The sequence below is a fragment of the Neofelis nebulosa genome, chromosome X, assembly GCF_028018385.1.
Source record: "Neofelis nebulosa isolate mNeoNeb1 chromosome X, mNeoNeb1.pri, whole genome shotgun sequence".
Classification (NCBI taxonomy): domain Eukaryota; kingdom Metazoa; phylum Chordata; class Mammalia; order Carnivora; family Felidae; genus Neofelis; species Neofelis nebulosa.
This window is the reverse complement of record NC_080800.1, coordinates 127,016,442-127,033,864: the sequence shown is the minus strand read 5'-3', so window position 1 is coordinate 127,033,864 and position 17,423 is coordinate 127,016,442. Positions and strand designations below refer to the sequence as shown.

General features: G+C 54.2%; 2 protein-coding genes, 1 long non-coding RNA gene and 1 other non-coding gene across 5 annotated transcripts; 2 read left to right on the top strand and 2 right to left on the bottom strand.

Moving 5' to 3' along the window:
• Positions 1-719: 719 nt before the first annotated feature.
• Positions 720-6,647, top strand: DNASE1L1 (deoxyribonuclease 1 like 1). Its single transcript, XM_058712265.1, has 8 exons — positions 720-900; positions 2,988-3,199; positions 3,549-3,637; positions 3,717-3,803; positions 4,752-4,852; positions 4,998-5,110; positions 5,191-5,439; positions 5,522-6,647. The coding sequence occupies exons 2-8, from the start codon at positions 3,068-3,070 to the stop codon at positions 5,636-5,638; spliced, it is 888 nt and encodes a 295-aa protein (XP_058568248.1). The 5' UTR covers positions 720-900; positions 2,988-3,067; the 3' UTR covers positions 5,639-6,647.
• Positions 6,648-7,532: 885 nt separating this feature from the next.
• RPL10 (ribosomal protein L10) lies at positions 7,533-10,436 on the bottom strand. 2 transcript variants are annotated; one of them, XM_058712266.1, is made up of 6 exons: positions 10,267-10,433; positions 9,081-9,139; positions 8,879-8,986; positions 8,514-8,652; positions 7,831-7,993; positions 7,533-7,743 (listed from the first exon to the last, which is right to left on the bottom strand). In XM_058712266.1, exons 1-6 carry the CDS (start codon positions 10,287-10,289, stop codon positions 7,591-7,593), a joined length of 645 nt encoding a protein of 214 aa, XP_058568249.1. In that variant the 5' UTR covers positions 10,290-10,433; the 3' UTR covers positions 7,533-7,590. The 2 variants fall into 2 exon arrangements, with proteins under 2 accessions (XP_058568249.1, XP_058568250.1); XM_058712267.1 differs by lacking the exon at positions 7,533-7,743 and having other exon boundaries at positions 7,874-7,982; positions 10,267-10,436.
• Positions 8,042-8,174, bottom strand: LOC131503323 (small nucleolar RNA SNORA70). Its single transcript, XR_009257413.1, has one exon. It is a non-coding gene; the product is annotated as a small nucleolar RNA SNORA70 (small nucleolar RNA).
• A 2,529-nt stretch (positions 10,437-12,965) lies between the features above and the next one.
• On the top strand, positions 12,966-14,612 carry LOC131501853 (uncharacterized). Its single transcript, XR_009256908.1, has 3 exons — positions 12,966-13,106; positions 13,245-13,827; positions 14,349-14,612. It is a non-coding gene; the product is annotated as an uncharacterized LOC131501853 (long non-coding RNA).
• Positions 14,613-17,423: the final 2,811 nt, after the last annotated feature.

The following is a 17,423-nucleotide window of genomic DNA, read 5'->3' as shown; positions in this document are numbered from 1 at the left end:
AAATAAATAAACTTTAAAAACTAAGTTGATTAATGAATAAAACAGTGTTTCTAGTGTTCTCATCACCACTGCAATCCTAACGTGCTCATGCGCATGGGTCCAGCCAACAACGGGACCACACTGTAATCATCGGTGAGGACCCGCCGCCAGGCCACAGACTCCAATGAATCCCCTGGTCGTCCCAACAGCGACAGTGCAGGACCACACGGGACACCGAGCTGCCAGCTTTGTTCTCCCCTTCTCTTGGGGACAGTTCCTCAGTCCAGCCTTGACTGCAGTGGTGCCCAGTTCCCGCGCTGACTGTCGCTCACTTGGGGTCTCCAGAGCACTTAGGAGTGTGCACCCACCCTGACAACCAGCCTGAGGACGTGGAGAGAAAGCTCTTGTGCTCGGGTGCCCAGGCTACATTGGGCACGAGCTCCAGCTCTCGCTTGTTCTCTGCCAGAGGATGCCTGGAGGCAGCCCATGTCAGGGGCTGAGCGCTGGGTCCCGGGAGAGCACAGCTCCGGGTTTGCATTCTCCAAGCAGCTCCTCCTCGCCGCTCGGCCTTGGCACAGGAAACCATTCGTTATGGGAATGCTGAGGCTCCATCACCCTCTGTGACTCACAGGTCAGTCATCCGCCCACAGCTCCCGGCCTCTGCCAGCGCCTGCTTCCAGGCGGGTCAGGGAAGGCGGGGTCGGGGGGCCGGCCCAGCCCGGGGAAGAGCCCAAGCTCCAGGAAGGGTGGGGCGACGGCCTGACCCGGACGGACGGGTGGGTCGGGAAGGCCGCCTCTTCCTCTTTTCTCCTTTCTCCCTCGGGTTCCTGCCCAGAGAGCTGCTGCGATTCCCTGAGGGTGTGGTGATCTGCTGGTCTGCTTACAGCCAAGGCACGCGTGGACCTGAGCTGGTCTGAGTAGGTATGGGCGCCCTCTAAGCAGAGGGAGGGAGGAAGTTGCCCCCAGACTGGGGAGAGGGGTGAAAGGGGAAGGGTGCCCCAGGGCTGTGGCCAAGGCTTGGTGTTGGGAGCCTGGGTTGGGCTTTGGGCCGAGTCCAGGAACAGTCGCTCTCCGGTTCTTCTTGCCTTCAGCCCTTGTGGGGACCCTTGGCCCCAGAGCCTCCAGGCCTTCCCTAAACCACCCAGGGCTGCTCAAATGTCCACATACATCCCAGAATAGTAACCAGGGCAGCCCCCATCTTCCCCCCCCCCCCCGCCCCACCAGCATGAGTGACGGAGCAGGTGGCCAGGGAGAGACAGGCATTCAGCCCAGCCAGGAATATGAAGGAGATGCACAGAGACTGCATGACAAAGAGGGGAGAACAGAGAAGAGACAGGGAGAAATACAGATAGGCAGAGCCTTGGTTGAGGCAGAAAGTGAGCCCGAGGGGGAAGGTGACAAAGCGTTAGCTAGGATGCAGTGGGAAGTTACTCAAATAAGAGGCCAGAAAGTTATGAGCAGAAGGGAGGAGGGGAAGGGACAAAAGCAGAGAAGGAATATGGTTGGTTTTCCAGAACCAACAGTTCCAGCCAAGGAGATACCCAGCTAGCTAGGTGTTTCGCCCCATAGCCCCTTGCTGGCTGTGTCTCGCCTCGAAGCTCCTCACGTGAGCCACTTGGGGCTGGATCGGAGCTGACCACAGAAGCACCCCCCCCCCAAGTTGTCTTAAAATAACTACCTTTAGTTCATTATAATAATTTTAAGGGCGCCTGGGTGGCGCAGTCAGTTGGGTGTCCGACTTCGGCCAGGTCGTGATCTCACCATTCGTGAGTTCAAGCCCCACATCTGTGTGCAGACAGCTCAGAGCCTGGAGCCTGCTTCAGATTCTGTGTCTCCTCTCTCTGCCCCTCCCCCGCTCATGCTCTGTCTCTCTCAAAAATAAATAAACATTAAAAAAATTAGTTTTATAATATAAAATTTATAGTTGTATAATATAAAATCTTCCATAGGCAGAGTTTTCCACCATTTTTCCAACAGATGTGTGCACTAGCATGTTGACATGCTAGGCACGCACAATTGAACCAAAAGTCCCTCTGCCAGCTCCCTGCCCCCACCCCCTAATACACTGGATAAAAGCTTCCTGAATTAACCCCACGGGGAGACAGTGCTTTTGGAGCTATCTCCCTGTCGCCTTACTTGTAACAAGAAGCAAACAGTTCTTTGCTTTCAACACTTCCTTAGGTTGTGTTCCATTCGGCGCACCCCAAGTGGCGAACCCCTTGAGTTTAGTTACAAAGGTGACAGAGAGAAGGAGGCAGACAGAAGTAGAGGGACTTAATGTTGCTTACTGAGAATGTCACAGAGAGCAGGAGCAGAGCAAGGGGCTGAGCCCAAGTGACAGGACAAAGTTTGGGTGCATCTGAAACAAAGATTAACCAAGAGACGCTGCGAAAGAGGGGCCTTTCAGCTGGCAGGATGAACAAGAAGGGGTATCCAGTGTGGCGGGGGTGTGGGAAAGGGGCCCCATCACACACTGCAGTGAGTGATTTGGCATAGCTGAGATCATTTTAAATGTACACGCCCTTGAACCCAACAATTCTGCTGATATCATCTCACAAGTGGAAAGAGATCTGTGTGAAGGCGATCCTCCTACTGCGAATGATGGTGAAAAGCTGGAGTTAACTGTGAGGTTGAACTCTTGTGTACTGCCGGTGGGAATGCAAAAAAAGGGTTTAGCTACTATGGAAAATAGTATAGCAGCTCCTCAAAAAAACTAAACCTAGCATGACTGTATGATCCAGCAGTTCCATTTCTGGATACATATGCGAAAGGATTGAAAGCAGGATCAAACTCTTGATCTGAGCCCAAATCTTGACGTTAGGGTCGCGAGTTCAAGCCCCTCCTTGGGCTCCACACTAGGCGTGAAAGTCAAGCCATATGTGCCAATGTTGGAAAGCGTCCGCAGGGAGAAAGGCGGGAGATCTGCAATGCTGGCAGCTCCGGGAGGCTGGTGCTGGGCAGCAGGACGGGCGTCACTTCCTCTGTCCCCCACTGCCATGTCCTTCCAGAAGCAGAACCGAGCCTAGCTGGGAGTGTACCCTGGGACAGCCTGGGCTCCCTCGAGGGCCCTGGCGTCGCACACCCAGCCATGCATTACCCGGCGGTGCTCCTGCTTCTCCTGCCCGGTGGGGTCGAGGCCTTTCGCATCTGTGCCTTCAATGCCCAGCGGCTGACGCTCACGAAGGCGGCCAGGGAACATGTGATGGACACGTTGGTCCGGGTACGTTCATCCCTGAAGGAAAGCTGTGCCCACAGCCCGAAGCCCCTGCCCTGCCTGACCAGGGGCATTTCCGAGAGAAGAGGGGACAACGAGAGACATGGGTCTGGAGATGTGGAGCACGCTCCTTCCCTGTCATCGGCCTCAGTCTCCTCCTCTGTGATACGGGTGCGGTGTGGATGGGGTGGCACTCGGTGTTCTCCCAGGTCCTCTCTGGTCTCAGTGCTCTCTGTGGGCTTCAGCCAGAGAGCCACAGCACCCTTGGCCACAAAAGTGCCAGTTCCCCAGGGACCACACCTTCCCCTTGGGGTCGCTGGCGCTGAGTGGGGCTGGCCCTCCTGGTGTCCTGCAGATCCTGGTTCGCTGTGATATCATGGTGCTTCAGGAAGTAGTGGACTCTTCTGGCAGTGCTATGTCCCTCCTGCTTCGAGAACTCAATCGGTGAGGAGGGCTCTGTGGGTCTGATCCGCCCCGACCAGAGCCGCAGGGTCCCTGAGCCTGGCTTTCCCTATCGCGGCAGATTTGATGAGTCCGGGTCCTACACCTTGCTGAGCAGCCCCTCGCTGGGGCGCAGCACGTACATGGAGAAGTACGTGTACGTCTACCGGTAAGTGCGGAGGGCAGCCGGGGCAACTGGTGCTCCCCCCCGGGGGTGGCCCTCACCTTCTCATTGCACTTTTTCTCCTCACTGATTGTATCTGGGGATCTTACTCTCCTCTGCCCTACTCAGCTCTGGTGCCCATATGTCCCTACAGCAAGAGGCCTGCCTTCTCCGTGCACAGAGGTGGGGCCCTCCGCAGGGCCGAGAGGCGCCAGGAACTCGGGCGCCGGCACGCACCGCCCGAGGCGGGTGCAGCTGGGAGTGAACCTGGGAATGCGGTTCAGGGCAAGGCTGGCGTCCTCTTTGGGAATTGGCTGACACTTCTGGGAAGAGACCCAACAACAGGGGCTCCCTGTGGGCCTTGGACAGGCCCGGTTTCTGGAGACAGCCCGAAGTCCTTAGGACAGCCTGGCGGCGGCAGAGCCCTCTAGGGTCAGGATGGAGAGGGCAAGGGGAGTGGTCAGGTCAGGAGGCCTATTTGTATAGATGAAATCATACGATGTGTAGAATTCACTTCAAAGTAATGGAGGAGGGGGGACAGAAACAAGCCACATGGGAACGCTCGTAACGGCCCCAAAGTAAAAATGACAGTGCAAGTGTCCATCGGCTGCACACTGGATAAATGAAAGGCAGTATCCGTGTACAGAGACAGAAAGTAGGTCAGTGGCTGCCTGGGGGTGCTGAGGAGGAGGGGACTGGGGAGCAGCTGCCACGGGTGCGAGGTTTCTTTTTGGGGCCATAAAAAGGTTCTAAAATTGATTGTGGTGATGGCTGCACAACCTGTGAATGTACTAAACACCACTGAATTGTGCGTTTTAAACAGGTAACTTCCAGGTATGTGAATTCTAGCTCAATAAAAAACAGGTTCTAGGAAAAAGGCGAGGAAGGTTGTGGCCACTTGCAAACCAGAATCCATGATGTGAGGCCACTGCTTCCCATCCCTTGCTCCCCCAGGTCACACAAGACACAGGTCCTGGATTCCTACGTGTACAATGACGAGGATGATCTCTTCGCCCGGGAGCCCTTTGTGGCCCGGTTCACCTTCCCCAGCAAGGGTAGGAAGGGGAGAGGGGTGACCCTGCTATCTGGGAGCTGGAAGGAGGACCTGGCTGGCTCTACTAAGCGCTCGGTTACTGAGAAGAGTCGGGGTGGGCAGTGGCCAGGAGAAGATGTGAGTCCTCCGTCCCTGGGGTCTTGCAGTCCTCCCCAGCCTGGTGCTGGTCCCGCTGCACACCAGTCCGAAGGCCGTGGAGAAAGAGCTGAACGCCCTGTACGATGTGTTTCTGGACGTCTCCAAGCACTGGCAGAGCAAGGTAGGGCGGGGGCAGCTTGCGCGGGAGGGCCGGGGACATGATGGCTGGGTGGCCCGGCCTGACCGCCACCCCCTCTCCAGGACATGATCTTGCTTGGGGACTTCAACGCCGACTGCGCCTCGCTGACCAAAAAGCGCATAGGTGAGCTGGTGCTGCGGACTCAGGAAGGCTTCCGTTGGGTGATCCCCGACGGGGAGGACACCACAGTGCGCGCCAGCACCCACTGCGCGTATGACCGCATCGTGCTGCACGGCGAGCGCTGCCAGAGCCTGCTGCGCTCCGCTGCCGCCTTTGACTTCCCCGGGAGCTTCGGACTCACCGAGGAGGAGGTAAAGGGGGAGACGGGAACGGCTTCCCGGGGAAGCGCCTCGGCCCTGGCACCGACGCTCTGTCTCGCTGCCCGCCCCCCAGGCCCTCAACGTCAGCGACCACTACCCTGTGGAAGTGGAGCTGAGCCGGGCGGCACGCAGGGTCCAGCCTCTCGGCCTGGCCGCCGCTCTGTTGCTGCTGCTGCTGCTGCTTCCCTAACTGGGCCTGCTGCCTACAGACGTGAGGATGGTGCTGCCTTCAGGACTCAAATCCTGGTCTCTGCCATCTGCTCTCGGACGGCTTTGGGGTCCAGAGACTCCTGAGGGCGTCACCTGCAGCCCTCCTCCATCTGACTAGAGCTCTGCCCCACTGGACCGTGGCTCTCCTCCATCTGTCTCTTCTTAGGTTTGGCTTGCGTTCTTTGATCGGGCTCCTGGCTGGCATTAGAATGTAGAAGAGGAAAGCAGGGAGGGGCCCTGAGGCTAGACCCATGCCACTGTGTCCCCAGCTACTGTCAGGAGTGGGGACAGAGCAGGCTCCGGGGCAGGGGGAGGAGGAGGGAGGGCTCTGGTGATTCTGGCCAAACTGCAGGTCTCAGGAAAGGGAATCACAACAGACCCAAAGGTTTTTGTTCTATGACAAAAAGGGAACTTACACATTGAGAACAAAAAGCTAAATTGTAGGGATATCACATACGTGTAGCTGATACATCCAAGGGCCATTTCCATTGCACACGGGATTCATCTACATCAGTATTAGGACTACAGCAAGTACAAGGATTGAGAAGCAGTTTACACATACACATAGTAACTAGAGAACAGAAAATGTTTCAAACAGCCCCCGTGCTTGCTGTGCCTGCTGCAGGAGCCCATATTTGCAACCTTCTTGCAGCCCAGCCTTGCCCCACGCACTGTCAGTCCAGTGGCTGGCAGGGCTCAGGTTTACAGAAAATATCTGTATGTAGCATTTACCGTATAACTGTGGTAGCAACTGTGTGGCTACATGGTTGTTCAGCCAAAGGGGATACATGATAGGATACATAGCAAAATGTCAACAATGATCCTATTCGGGGTGTTGGTATCACAGAACCCTTCCTTCCCCAGCTCCTTTCCAGAGAGCAGTGTTCAGTAAAGCCCATTAGCAAGACATCAGAGCCACTTAAGCATAAATGTTTATGGTTTAGAACCACCTCAAGGTCAAAAATAAAGGTCATTTTAAACTTCATAAATGGCTGGAAGTAATGATTACAAAAGGACTCTCAGGAGCCACAGGGATTAAGTGCAGCACAGCCCAGCTCCAGGAAGCAGTACACAGCAGCTCTGGGGCCACCGTGCACGGCTCTGGAACCAGATCCCCTTCTGCATGCACAGCCCCAGGCCATCCAGCCTGCTAAGAACTCCCCAGGCCTGTTCCTGCTCTTGTAATCCTGGCCCTCAGAAGTGCCGGCCAGCACACCAGGAGCTCCAGGCCAGGGGAGCTGCATACTTGCCAACTGTCTCTCATTGCCAAGCCTATGAGCCGTTTCAGCTGGGGGAGCTCGAGGTCAGGGGACACTGGCCAGGGTGGTGAGGAGGGACCCAGAAATGAGGCCACAGGAGCGGTGGATGGTGTGGGTCAAAGCTGGACAACTCCCAACACAGGAAAACTATTCAAGGGCTAACTGGAGGACCGGGTCTCCTGGAGTGCTGGTTAAAACATGGCTGGAACCATGCCTCGTCTGATTCACTTCTTTCTGTTTCCAGTGATGTTGCTGGTCTGGGACACGTGGGGAAAGATTCCACAAGCAGCCAGAGGTCAACCTTAGGCCACCAGCCCTATTTCATCACTGGGCAGGGCACTTTACTAAGGCAGCATCCACTGGACTATACTGGACTAATCACAGCATGAACTTGGCAGGGAAAACCTGAATTGATAGCTTCTGATCTAGGCAGGTCCAGGTCCAAGTCCAAGTCCCAACCAGACAATTGAGAGGATGCTGGTCCCAGGCCATGTCGCTAGGTTTATCTCCTTGCTGGCCTTGGCCAGCTCGTCAACCTTCTTCCGAAAAGACAAGGTAGTGACTCTAGAGTCCCCCTCCCAGCCCACCACCATTGAATCCAGATGCAAAGACAAATAGACAGGAAGCAGGATTTATTGGTGGGCATGAATGGGGAAGGGCAGTGCTGAGGTTCTCATGAGTGCAGAGCCCGCCATTTGTCCAAGGGGCCACGATTAGGGATGTATTTGACCCCACAGCCATCTGGGATGAGCCGCTTTTCAGCCACCATGTCTTCAAATTCGTCCGCGTTAAACTTAGTAAAGCCCCACTTCTTGGAAATGTGGATCTATGGAAAGATGAAAATAACGAAATCAGGAAACCTGGACACTGACCGGGGCAAGTAAAACAGGACCAAGGTTTCGGCACAACTTACCTTCTGGCGGCCAGGGAACTTGAACTTGGCCCTACGTAGAGCCTCAATCACATGCTCCTTGTTCTGCAACTTGGTACGGATGGACATGATGACTTGGCCAATGTGGACCCTGGCCACTGTGCCCTGGGGCTTTCCAAAGGCACCCCGCATACCTGTCTGGAGCCTAGATTGGGGAAAGCATGAGGCCAACCCTCAATGTCCACTGGAACAAAACTGTCTCCAAGGTCCCTTAGGGCAACCCGTACAACCAACAGGCTGCATACACTACCAAGGAGGCTGCTGTTCGCAGCCATTGCACACTGGGCCCCATGGGGAAAGAGCACAGTCGGCTTAATTGGCTGCAGAAAATGGAAAACCTGAAAAGACTAGGCAGCCTCTACAAGGTGTCATTGGGCTCAGCTGAAAGCCTTCCAACTGGTGGCTGCTTCAGCTACCTGCTTGCTGGCAGATGGGTATCATCAGGATTAAAGCCTCTCCCTCAGAAGCACCTCCCTCCACCTGTCACCCAGAGTCTAAGACTTAGTCGTGATACCTTTTGTTTTGGGAACCTTTAACTTGGCTTTATTATGGGAGAGTCCCGTACGAGAGACCATCTCTTTGTTCCGATGGAAAAAACAAGGCAAACAAAAGCCTCAAGTTATGGGAAAACCCCTCAAAAGACAGACACCCAGGACCCAGCTCACCTGTCAGCTCCAGCACAGGACAACATCTTGTTGATACGGATGACATGGAAAGGGTGGAGCCGCACCCGGATGTGAAAACCATCTTTGCCACAGCTTTTCACCATGTACTTGTTGGCACAAATTCGGGCAGCCTCCAGGGCTAGGTTGGGGGCAGGTGGGAGGCAGCAGTGAGACAAGATAGGACAGAGCCACTTACTGTAACCGTCCCTGGCCCTCAGTGTACATCTGTATCGACTGGGTGAACTTCATAAAAAGGCTTGCCATCAGACACTCTTGATTAAATGGTGAATCTGGTGCAGTTTGTTCTGGGTCTGGTGGGGGAGGGGAGCAGTTAGAAAGGATGGGATTAAGGAATCCAGCCTCACCTTCAGAGGAGAGCTGCTCGTATTCATCTGACACCATGTGGCCACACAGTGGGAACTCATCCACTTTTGCCTTCTTACGCCCCAAGTCAAAAATGCGGATCTTGGCATCTGAAAAATATGGAGATAAGTATGTGGGGGAGGGGCACCGGAGGCAACTGAGTCAGTGCAGCCAAACCAGTTTGGGAACTCTCCCACTACTTACCAGGGACACCTCTGCAGAAACGAGACTTTGGATACGGCTTGTTCTTACAATACCGGTAACTGTGGGGAGGGGAGAAATCCAAGTTTATAGTTCACAAGTGAACCCAATAAGCACTTTGAGAACTCCCTTAAATTAAGACCAAAGGATGGCAGAGAATGGGGACTGGAGGCAACATCTCAATCTCTAGCTGTCTCCACTCCTGGAATTTTGCTCTAAGCAAAACACGGTCAAAACAAAATGACCAAAAATTAGAGAACACTCATACAGAAAACATAGAAGCAAAAGATCTCCCTCAACCCCGTATTATTATGGTTCCATGCTTCCTATAAGGTCAACAGGTGGAAAGGCACTTTTCCAGTTAAATAAGAGAAACATCTCAAAGGCACTGCAAATTTCTTGCTAATTAGTAACATAATTCATGCCACTGATTTTTGGGCACGTGGCAATAAATCCGCCTTCGAAACCACACGTGAAAAGATTCTGACGCCCCCTGCAGGGCACAGGAGGTGGCTGAGCCCTCTGGTCAGGGCGGCCCTTGGCGACCGAGGCCGAACGGGCATGTCGCCCGGAAATAAGATGGGGACGGCACACAAAGGCCCTGAGAGGGTATCGAGTCTGAAAAGGTGGCTAATTTCCAGGACGGAGAGATGTAAGGCGGCCGTCGATTTCAGCCCATAAGTGGCGGAACACATGCAGGCCAAGGTAAATCTGGCACCCCAACAAAACAGAAGAAACGCTTAAGAAAGGCCTGAACTTTAAAAGAAACAGACAGGGGCGCCTGGGTGGCTCAGTCGGTTAAGCGTCCGACTTCGGCTCAGGTCATGATCTCACGGTTCGTGGGTTCGAGCCCCGCGTCGGGCTCTGTGCTGACAGCTCAGAGCCTGGAGCCTGTTTCACATTCTGTGTCTCCTTCTCTCTGTGACCCTCCCCCGTTCATGCTCTGTCTCTCTCTGTCTCAAAAATAAATAAACATTAAAAAAATAATAATAAAAAACAAAAAAATAAAAGAAACAGACAGTGTAAACGAAATCCCCAAGCGACCCGGAGTATCAGTAAAAACGTGGAGTCCGTTCTTAATATAGAAAAGGTGCCCCGGAGGCCCCACCCCACGGTTAATTTTAGCGTTGAAATACAGTTCTCCCTCCATTTTTCACATCAGCGAAAATTGCACGGATTTGGCACTCACCACCGGGCGGGGCGGCGGCCCATGGCGACACCAAGATCTTCAGTGGCTGCAACGAAACAGACAAAGTCGGAACAGAAGACGCGGACAGGCCTCAAACCGGGACAGAGAACCAGCAAGGACAACGCACAACTCCAGGACCACGACTACTCACCGCGCCGAAGGAAAAGAGGCGCTCCCACGCCTGCGCATGCCTTATATAGGCGGCCGATCTTCGCGCATAGGAACCATAGAGTCCTGGCCAGAGCGGGTGGACGCTCTGTCACACTTCCGGACCATAGATGCAGCAGCTTTGTGCGCCTGCGTGCGGGCGGGGCTCCGCTCCAGAGCTGAACCGGGACACAGCTGAGCGTTCAAAGGCGGGCGGCCAGCTAGCCAATCTGGCCTCGCCACATCGGCGCGAGAAGCCTGTTTCCGGCCGGCCATCTTGGGTGTAGAACTCTTCCCCAAGGCTTTGCCGTAACTATGAACGCCATATACTCCTGGGGTTGAAAGAAGGATAGTACCCCTGAGTGTGGCTCACTGTGGCTGCTTGCGTGTTCCCGGGGTCACGGGGCTGGGATGCGCACCCCCCCCAGCCTCCCTCTAAGCTCCAGGACCCCATGGCACATGCTGTGCTGGAGCCTAGGTCCACGTCCCTTTGTCGGCGGAGCGGCAGGCTCGCCCCGCCTCCGCACCACCACCCCGCCCCCCGTATTAACCGAAGATTCCGGAGCTGCCTTTGCTGTAAGCCATGCGCAGTTTCCCGGTTCGTCGAAGTCAAGTGGCAGAGCTGCGCCCTCTCGCTGGAGAAAGGGCAAGGAGAAGCCTCCCTCATGATCCAGGGCATGGCAGACCCCTTGTACACCTTTGGGCCCACCCCGCCCACCCTGACCAGGCAGAGAAAAGAGACGTTATGCTCCCCAGGGTGACTTGGAGACGGAGGCTACAACCGCACCAAGGCTGGCAAAGGAGCACTGTCATTCCTTCTCCGGCTGTGCCCCACTCCTAGCCTTTGAGGGCAGCCTTGCGGTGCAGTTCTGGACGCTTCCGTCCTCCCAGGGCCCAGATTGTGGCACACCCCCACGCCTCAACACACTCCTTTCCCTGCCCACTGTGTTCCAGCACATGGAAAGTGTGCCCCTGAGATGGTTCACAATAAGCCCCCCAATCCCCCAACAAGAATAGGATCCAAGAGAGATGGGCAGAGTTAGTGCTTGAGTTACCAGCGATCTCAGTAAATCCCAGAACTGTCCACACTTCTGGAGGTGGGGACAGGAGAAAGGTAACAAAGCCTTTCCCACGTCACTTGATAGGTGTGGCCTGCCAAGGAGGGAGGCCTGCTTGCTCAAGCACACCTGTTCTCCGGGACAACCTGTCACTTGAGTACAGGCCTGCAGATCTCTTTGTGGTTTCCACGGAGCAATGGTGCAGTGTGTGTCTCAGGGGACCCACCTCCCGGTCCATGAAGGGACTCTGGGTCTCGAAACTGGGTGAGAGTCTGTGACTCCACTGGAGCAGCTCAAGGCAGATTTTTGGCTCCCATACCTGGAGCATTTAGAGTTCTATATATCAAACATGCTGTAGCACTTGGCCTGTTTTATTTCATTCATTTTCTTTTTTCTTTTCTAAAAAATGTTTATTTATTTTTAAGAGAGAAGAGAGAGCGCAGGGGAGGGCCAGACAGAGAAAGAGAGAATCTCAAGCAGGCTCTGCACTGTCAGCACAGAACCCAATGCAGGGCTCGAATGTACAAACCTTGAAGATCCTGACCTAAGCCAAAATCAAGTGTCAGATACTTAACCGACTGGGCTATCCAGGGGCCTGATCTTTTTTTTTTTTTCTCTTAACGAGGCTCCACACCCAATGTGGTAAACTAACCAGAGGTCAACAGTTGCATTCTTTATCAACTGAGCCAGCCAGGGGCGCCCATGGTGATCTTTCCAGAGCTTTTCTAAGATGCAACTGTTCCTACTCTAATGGTTCTCTCAAAGCTTCACTGAAAGGAGCTGCTTCTGGACCATCCTGTGGAACATAGGGTGTGGGGTGTTCAGATCCAACGTGATCTTCTCTCTCTAACACTTGCCAAGTTGTTCTCTCTCTAACACTTGGGTTTTTTTTCTCTTTTTCTCGTAACACTTTAGATTCCCTTCACCTCATGCCAAGAGAGTCCTGGCATTGAAACCGATCAACTACAGGCCACTAGTGAGTCCAAGTTCAGTCAACCAAACAAGCACGGGCCTGTATTTCTTACCAGCTGCAAGTGCTCCACATTCCGTCAGTAACATTTAGTAAGTACATCCCTATCAGTGAATCTACCCCAGTGAGTGCCTTAGCTCACCTCCTTAGCCTGGTAGCCGGAGAATCCATTCCCACAAATGTTCAAATAGGATTAATCTGTTAGATACCAGTTACATCTGGGAATTTTTATTGACACATGAGCTATTTCCTCATGGTTCAGACTTAGCCGTGGGGCATACTGTGACTGCACCCTACATATGGGCTGAATGGCAAGCGGGTTGTTGCACAGGATCTCAAGGACAACATGAATTGCATTACAAGGGACCAAGCCCACACAAGATAATGACACATTCTTCTGGCGACGGGACACCAGTCCCTTAGACACGGGGCAGCTACTTGAACCACAATGGGGGGCTCAGAGGGGCTGATGGCATCCCGACTCTCAGCTTCGACTGAGGCCGAGCAGACGTCCCAGTTCCAGGTTTCCGGGCCACACTCCTCCAACCACGGCCATACCTTTCACACGAGAAACACAGAGAGGCTGGGAATTCAGTGAACTTTGGGATTCTGTAACCCGCACCGATGAACTTGTGTTTAATTTTCACCACGAGGAACCCTTGCAGGTACGGAAGGAAGGGAATTTTTAGGGCTGTCGGGGGAGTTCTGTGCGTGTCGTGCTGTGACTGGAGCTGAGAGGTAAGGAACTAAAGTTGCCGTTGTTTTCTCTGCGCGCTCCGGGATCACCACACCACGGTCTTCAGAGCCGTCCTTACCGCCGTGACAGTACAGCAGCCACGCCGGCTCCTCAGGGCTTCCCGCAGGTGGCCCTTCATCCCGGTTCACTGCAGGTGACAGCCTGATGAAGGAAGAGGTCCCCGCAGACCACGGGTGCTACGCACGCGCCCAGTTCCCATTGGCAGGGAGCCCGAGCCCTGCCCTGGGGCCCAAGGGCGCGACCACACCCATCCCCACATCCCCACTTGGCGGGCCCCTCTTCTGAGACCACTCCCAGGTCCGACTCTGTAGCAGTCGGGCAGGAGAAGGAGACGAGAAATAGACACGGTTTCTCAGCAGACGAAATCGAATACGAGCATTTGGTGGCTCAGGGCCCGGAGGGCTGAAGAAACAGATCGTATGGCAGAAAGCTGCCGTCCCTAAGGCGAGGGGAAGCAGGGAAGAGGTCGGGCTGAGCAGACACCTAGACGCCAGGATGAGGGGCCTGGAAGAGGCAGAGCCTGGATCTCTGAGGAGGGGCTGCCACAATTTCTCAGGGAAGGCGGAAGCAACCTTATCCACCACGAGGGGATATGGGGCAGGAGATGATTTCTGAGGACCATCTTCCAGGTCAGTAATTCTTTCTTCAATGGCATCTGTTTGTGGTTTCATCCGTCTGTTGACGGATTTTATTCCAAAGGCTATGTTTTGTTACTCCTACGCTTTTTCATGTCTATTTTAGAGAGACCGAGAAAGAGCACGAGCAGGGGAGGGGCAGAGAGAGAGGGAGACACAGAATCTATGCTCCAGGCTCTGAGCCATCAGCACAAAGCCCGACGTGGGGCTCGAACTCACGAACCAAGAGATCATGACCTGAGCCAAAGTCAGACACTTAACAGACTTAGCCACCCAGGCGCCCGACTTCGACAGTTCTTTTTCAAAATTGCCTGGGTGCTTTTTTTTTTTTTTTTTTTTTTTTTCCTTTAAGGAACCTCTGTGTGCCCAACGCGGGGCTGGAACTCGCAACCCCGAGACACAGAGTTGCGTGCTCTAGTGATTGAGCCGCCCAGGTGCCCCGTGCCTGGGCTTTTAAAATTATCCTTATCTGTTTGATTCCCTCTTCTGTGTTTTTATTTTGTTGTGTCTCACAGGCCATTGAAGACTTGGGGAGGTGGAGTAGCTTTCTATCACAATAACGCAAACAACGCGTAGATATCCACGAGCGCCGCTCTCTGATCTCCTGAGAAATCAAAGGTAATGCCAGTCTGGGTTTTGAAGCCCCCCCCCCCCCCCCCCCGCCCTGCCCCGGTTAAGCACAAGAGGGGAAGGCGGCTCTCTTTCTCACCCTGCCCCCTTTGCTGTGTGCTGGCCCCAGGAGGCTTCCGTGGGGGATGGCCACCTGGGCTCACCTCTCAAACCTCCAGGACATGCTGAGTGTGCCACACGTTCCCCGGGGACCTCCAAGTGAGGGAGTGAGCCGCGCCGTAGAGCACAGCCCCACAGAAGGGGATCTGGCTTGAGCCCGACGTCCTTGATCCACACCCCGCCTGGGCCACTTGCCAGCTAGTGGTGCGGAAGAAGCCGTGAATGGGGATCACGCCGCGAACAGGCTGCTAGGGCTGCGGGATGGGAGGAGCCGAGGCACACCGCAAGCACGCAAGGCCATGACTGCAAATGATGTCCTCTGGCCTCTGAGAGTTGCACCCTGGGAAGGTCCACAGGGCCAGTCCTGTCTTCGACAGGCCTGCCGGTTCTCCACCAAGGTGGGCCGTGTCTTCAAGTCGAGGTTGCTGACACGTGTCCCGCTGGGCCTCTGGGGGTCCTGGGCCGGAAGCCTGGGGTGAGCTACCCTTCCAGGGAGGGTGGATGTGCTCGGCCGGCCCGGAGCCCAGCAGTACCACGACGATGCAGGGGGAGCGGTTCCTCTCTCAGCCTGCAGCTAGGGGTGGGGGGAAGGCAGCCCCTCCCTGTTCGCGGCTGCTAGGACTGGAGTCAGGGGGGCGTTCGTCCCCGCTCCCTCAGACCCACTTCTCCTGATAGCACCATCCTGCCTTTGCCCCGCGGGGGTCACCCTTCACCAACACGGGTTTTAGGTGGGGTCTCGGTTCTGCCCTCTGACCTTCTGAAAGCCATTTGCTCCTGGCACCTGGGAACCCCACCCCGGGAGCTCCTCCCCACCCCGGGAGCTCCTCCCTACCCCGGGAGCTCCTCCCCACGGCCCTAGCGCATCCCTGCTCACCCACCCCTGACTTTGCATTTGCTCTGCGTCCTCTTCCCCGGGATTTCTCTTGCTTACCCGCGCGCAACCTATGCGTGTTTCTCATTCCGTATTCGCTGGTCTTTCTCCCAAACTGGACTGGCATCCCTGGAGGACAGGGGCTGTCTGTCAGAGTGGCACCGCCCCCAGCCCCCAGCCTAGGCAGCACTGCATCATGTGACCGGCGCCCAGGGCCACAGCCATTGGCCCAGCGGGTCAACCTACCAGCCCGGGTCACCGAGGACTTGGCAACAGGCTCATCAATGCCACCCCGAGTCTCCTTACTGTCATCACACGTGGGAGGAGGCCTTCGTGCCCACGATACGCAACCCAGAAATCGCCAATTGACAGTTTAATACCCTTGGTGGTATAAAAGTGTGTAACTTTGGGGCGCCTGGCTGGCTCAGTCTGTAGAGCATGTGACTCCTGACCTCAGGGTTTGAAGTTGGAGCCCCAAGGGGGGTGTAGAGATGACTTAAAAACAAAAACTTTAGGGGCGCCTGGGTGGCTCATTCGGGTAAGCCTCCGACTTGGGTTCAGGTCATGATCTCACGGTTTGTGAGTTCTAGCCCCACATGGGGCTCTGTGCTGTCAGCATAGAGTCCGGTTTGGATCCTCTTGACTCCCTCTCTCTGCCCCTCCCCCACTCGCGTTCTCCCTCTCTCTCAAAAATAAACAAGCATGGAAAATAATTAAAAATTGGGGTGCCTGGGTGGCTCAGTCGGTGAAGCGTCCGACTTCGGCTCAGGTCACCATCTCACTCACGATTCGTGGGTTCGACCCGTGTGGGGCTCTGGGCTGACAGCTCCGAGCCTGGAGCCTGCTTCAGATTGTGTGTCTCCCTCTCTCTCTCTCTGCCCCTCCCCTGCTTGTTCTCTGTCTCTGTCTCTCAGAAATAAATCGCGTTAAAATTTTTCAAAGAAAATAAGTAATTAAAAATAAAAGTAAAATAAAAACTTAAAAAAAAAATGTATACCTTCTTGACTGCCCAAACCGGCAAGCCTTGTCCTTGAAGACAAAAGACATACTGGGGGCAAAATATTTGCAACATAGGTAACAAAGAACTAACAGCCCTAGTGTACCACCAGTGGGGTCTTTCTGTCGGGAAGGCCATCTCCTAGTATCTATTGACATTTCAAACGCCCATAGGTTTTGACCTGTCAATTTCACTTAGAGGTAATTATCCTAGAGGGAGGCTGACACACGTTCACAGTTGGTACTTGCGGTGCTAATGCCAACGGCAGAGAGAAGAGGAAAGGTAAACGTACCATCCAGTTGGGGATTCATGATGTAAATTATAGTACCTGCATACAGTACATACATACAGTACATGCATCAGATACCACGCAGCCAGAAGAGAAATGAGCTAGACATTTGTTTAGTGACATGGAAGGTTTTCAAAGACCTATTGCTAAGTAAGTAAGAGAAAATCACAATTAAATATATAGGATGTATGCTTTTTATTTTTATTCATTTTTGTTTTTCCCTGCCCGCCCCCGCCCCCGCCCCCGCCCCCGCCCCAGGGTATATGCTTTGTAAAACTCTGTAAATGACTATGTTGGTGATTGCATTAGAAGACTATATGTAGAAGAGAGAGACAAAATTGTTAACAATCTTGCTTAATATAATGTTGCTTTGTAAAAATGTTCAATGATGCGCTCTAAAACTGTGCAGGGTGCTAATGGAAAATGATAACAGCCAGGGTGGACTGCAAGTGGGCAGTTTCTCCTAAAGCTAAACATCCAGGTGGCGCCTGGCTGGCTCGGTGGGAAGAGCGTGCAACCCTTGATCTTGGGGTGGTGGGTTGGAGCCCCACGTTCGGTATAGAGATTACTTAAATAAATACCCTAAAATTAAATGAAATATTTAAAGCTAAACATCCATGTCCATAGGACCCAGCAATTGCACTCTTGGGCATTTAGGCCAAAGAAACAGAAGCTTAGGATCACGCGAAAACATGTACGTGAAT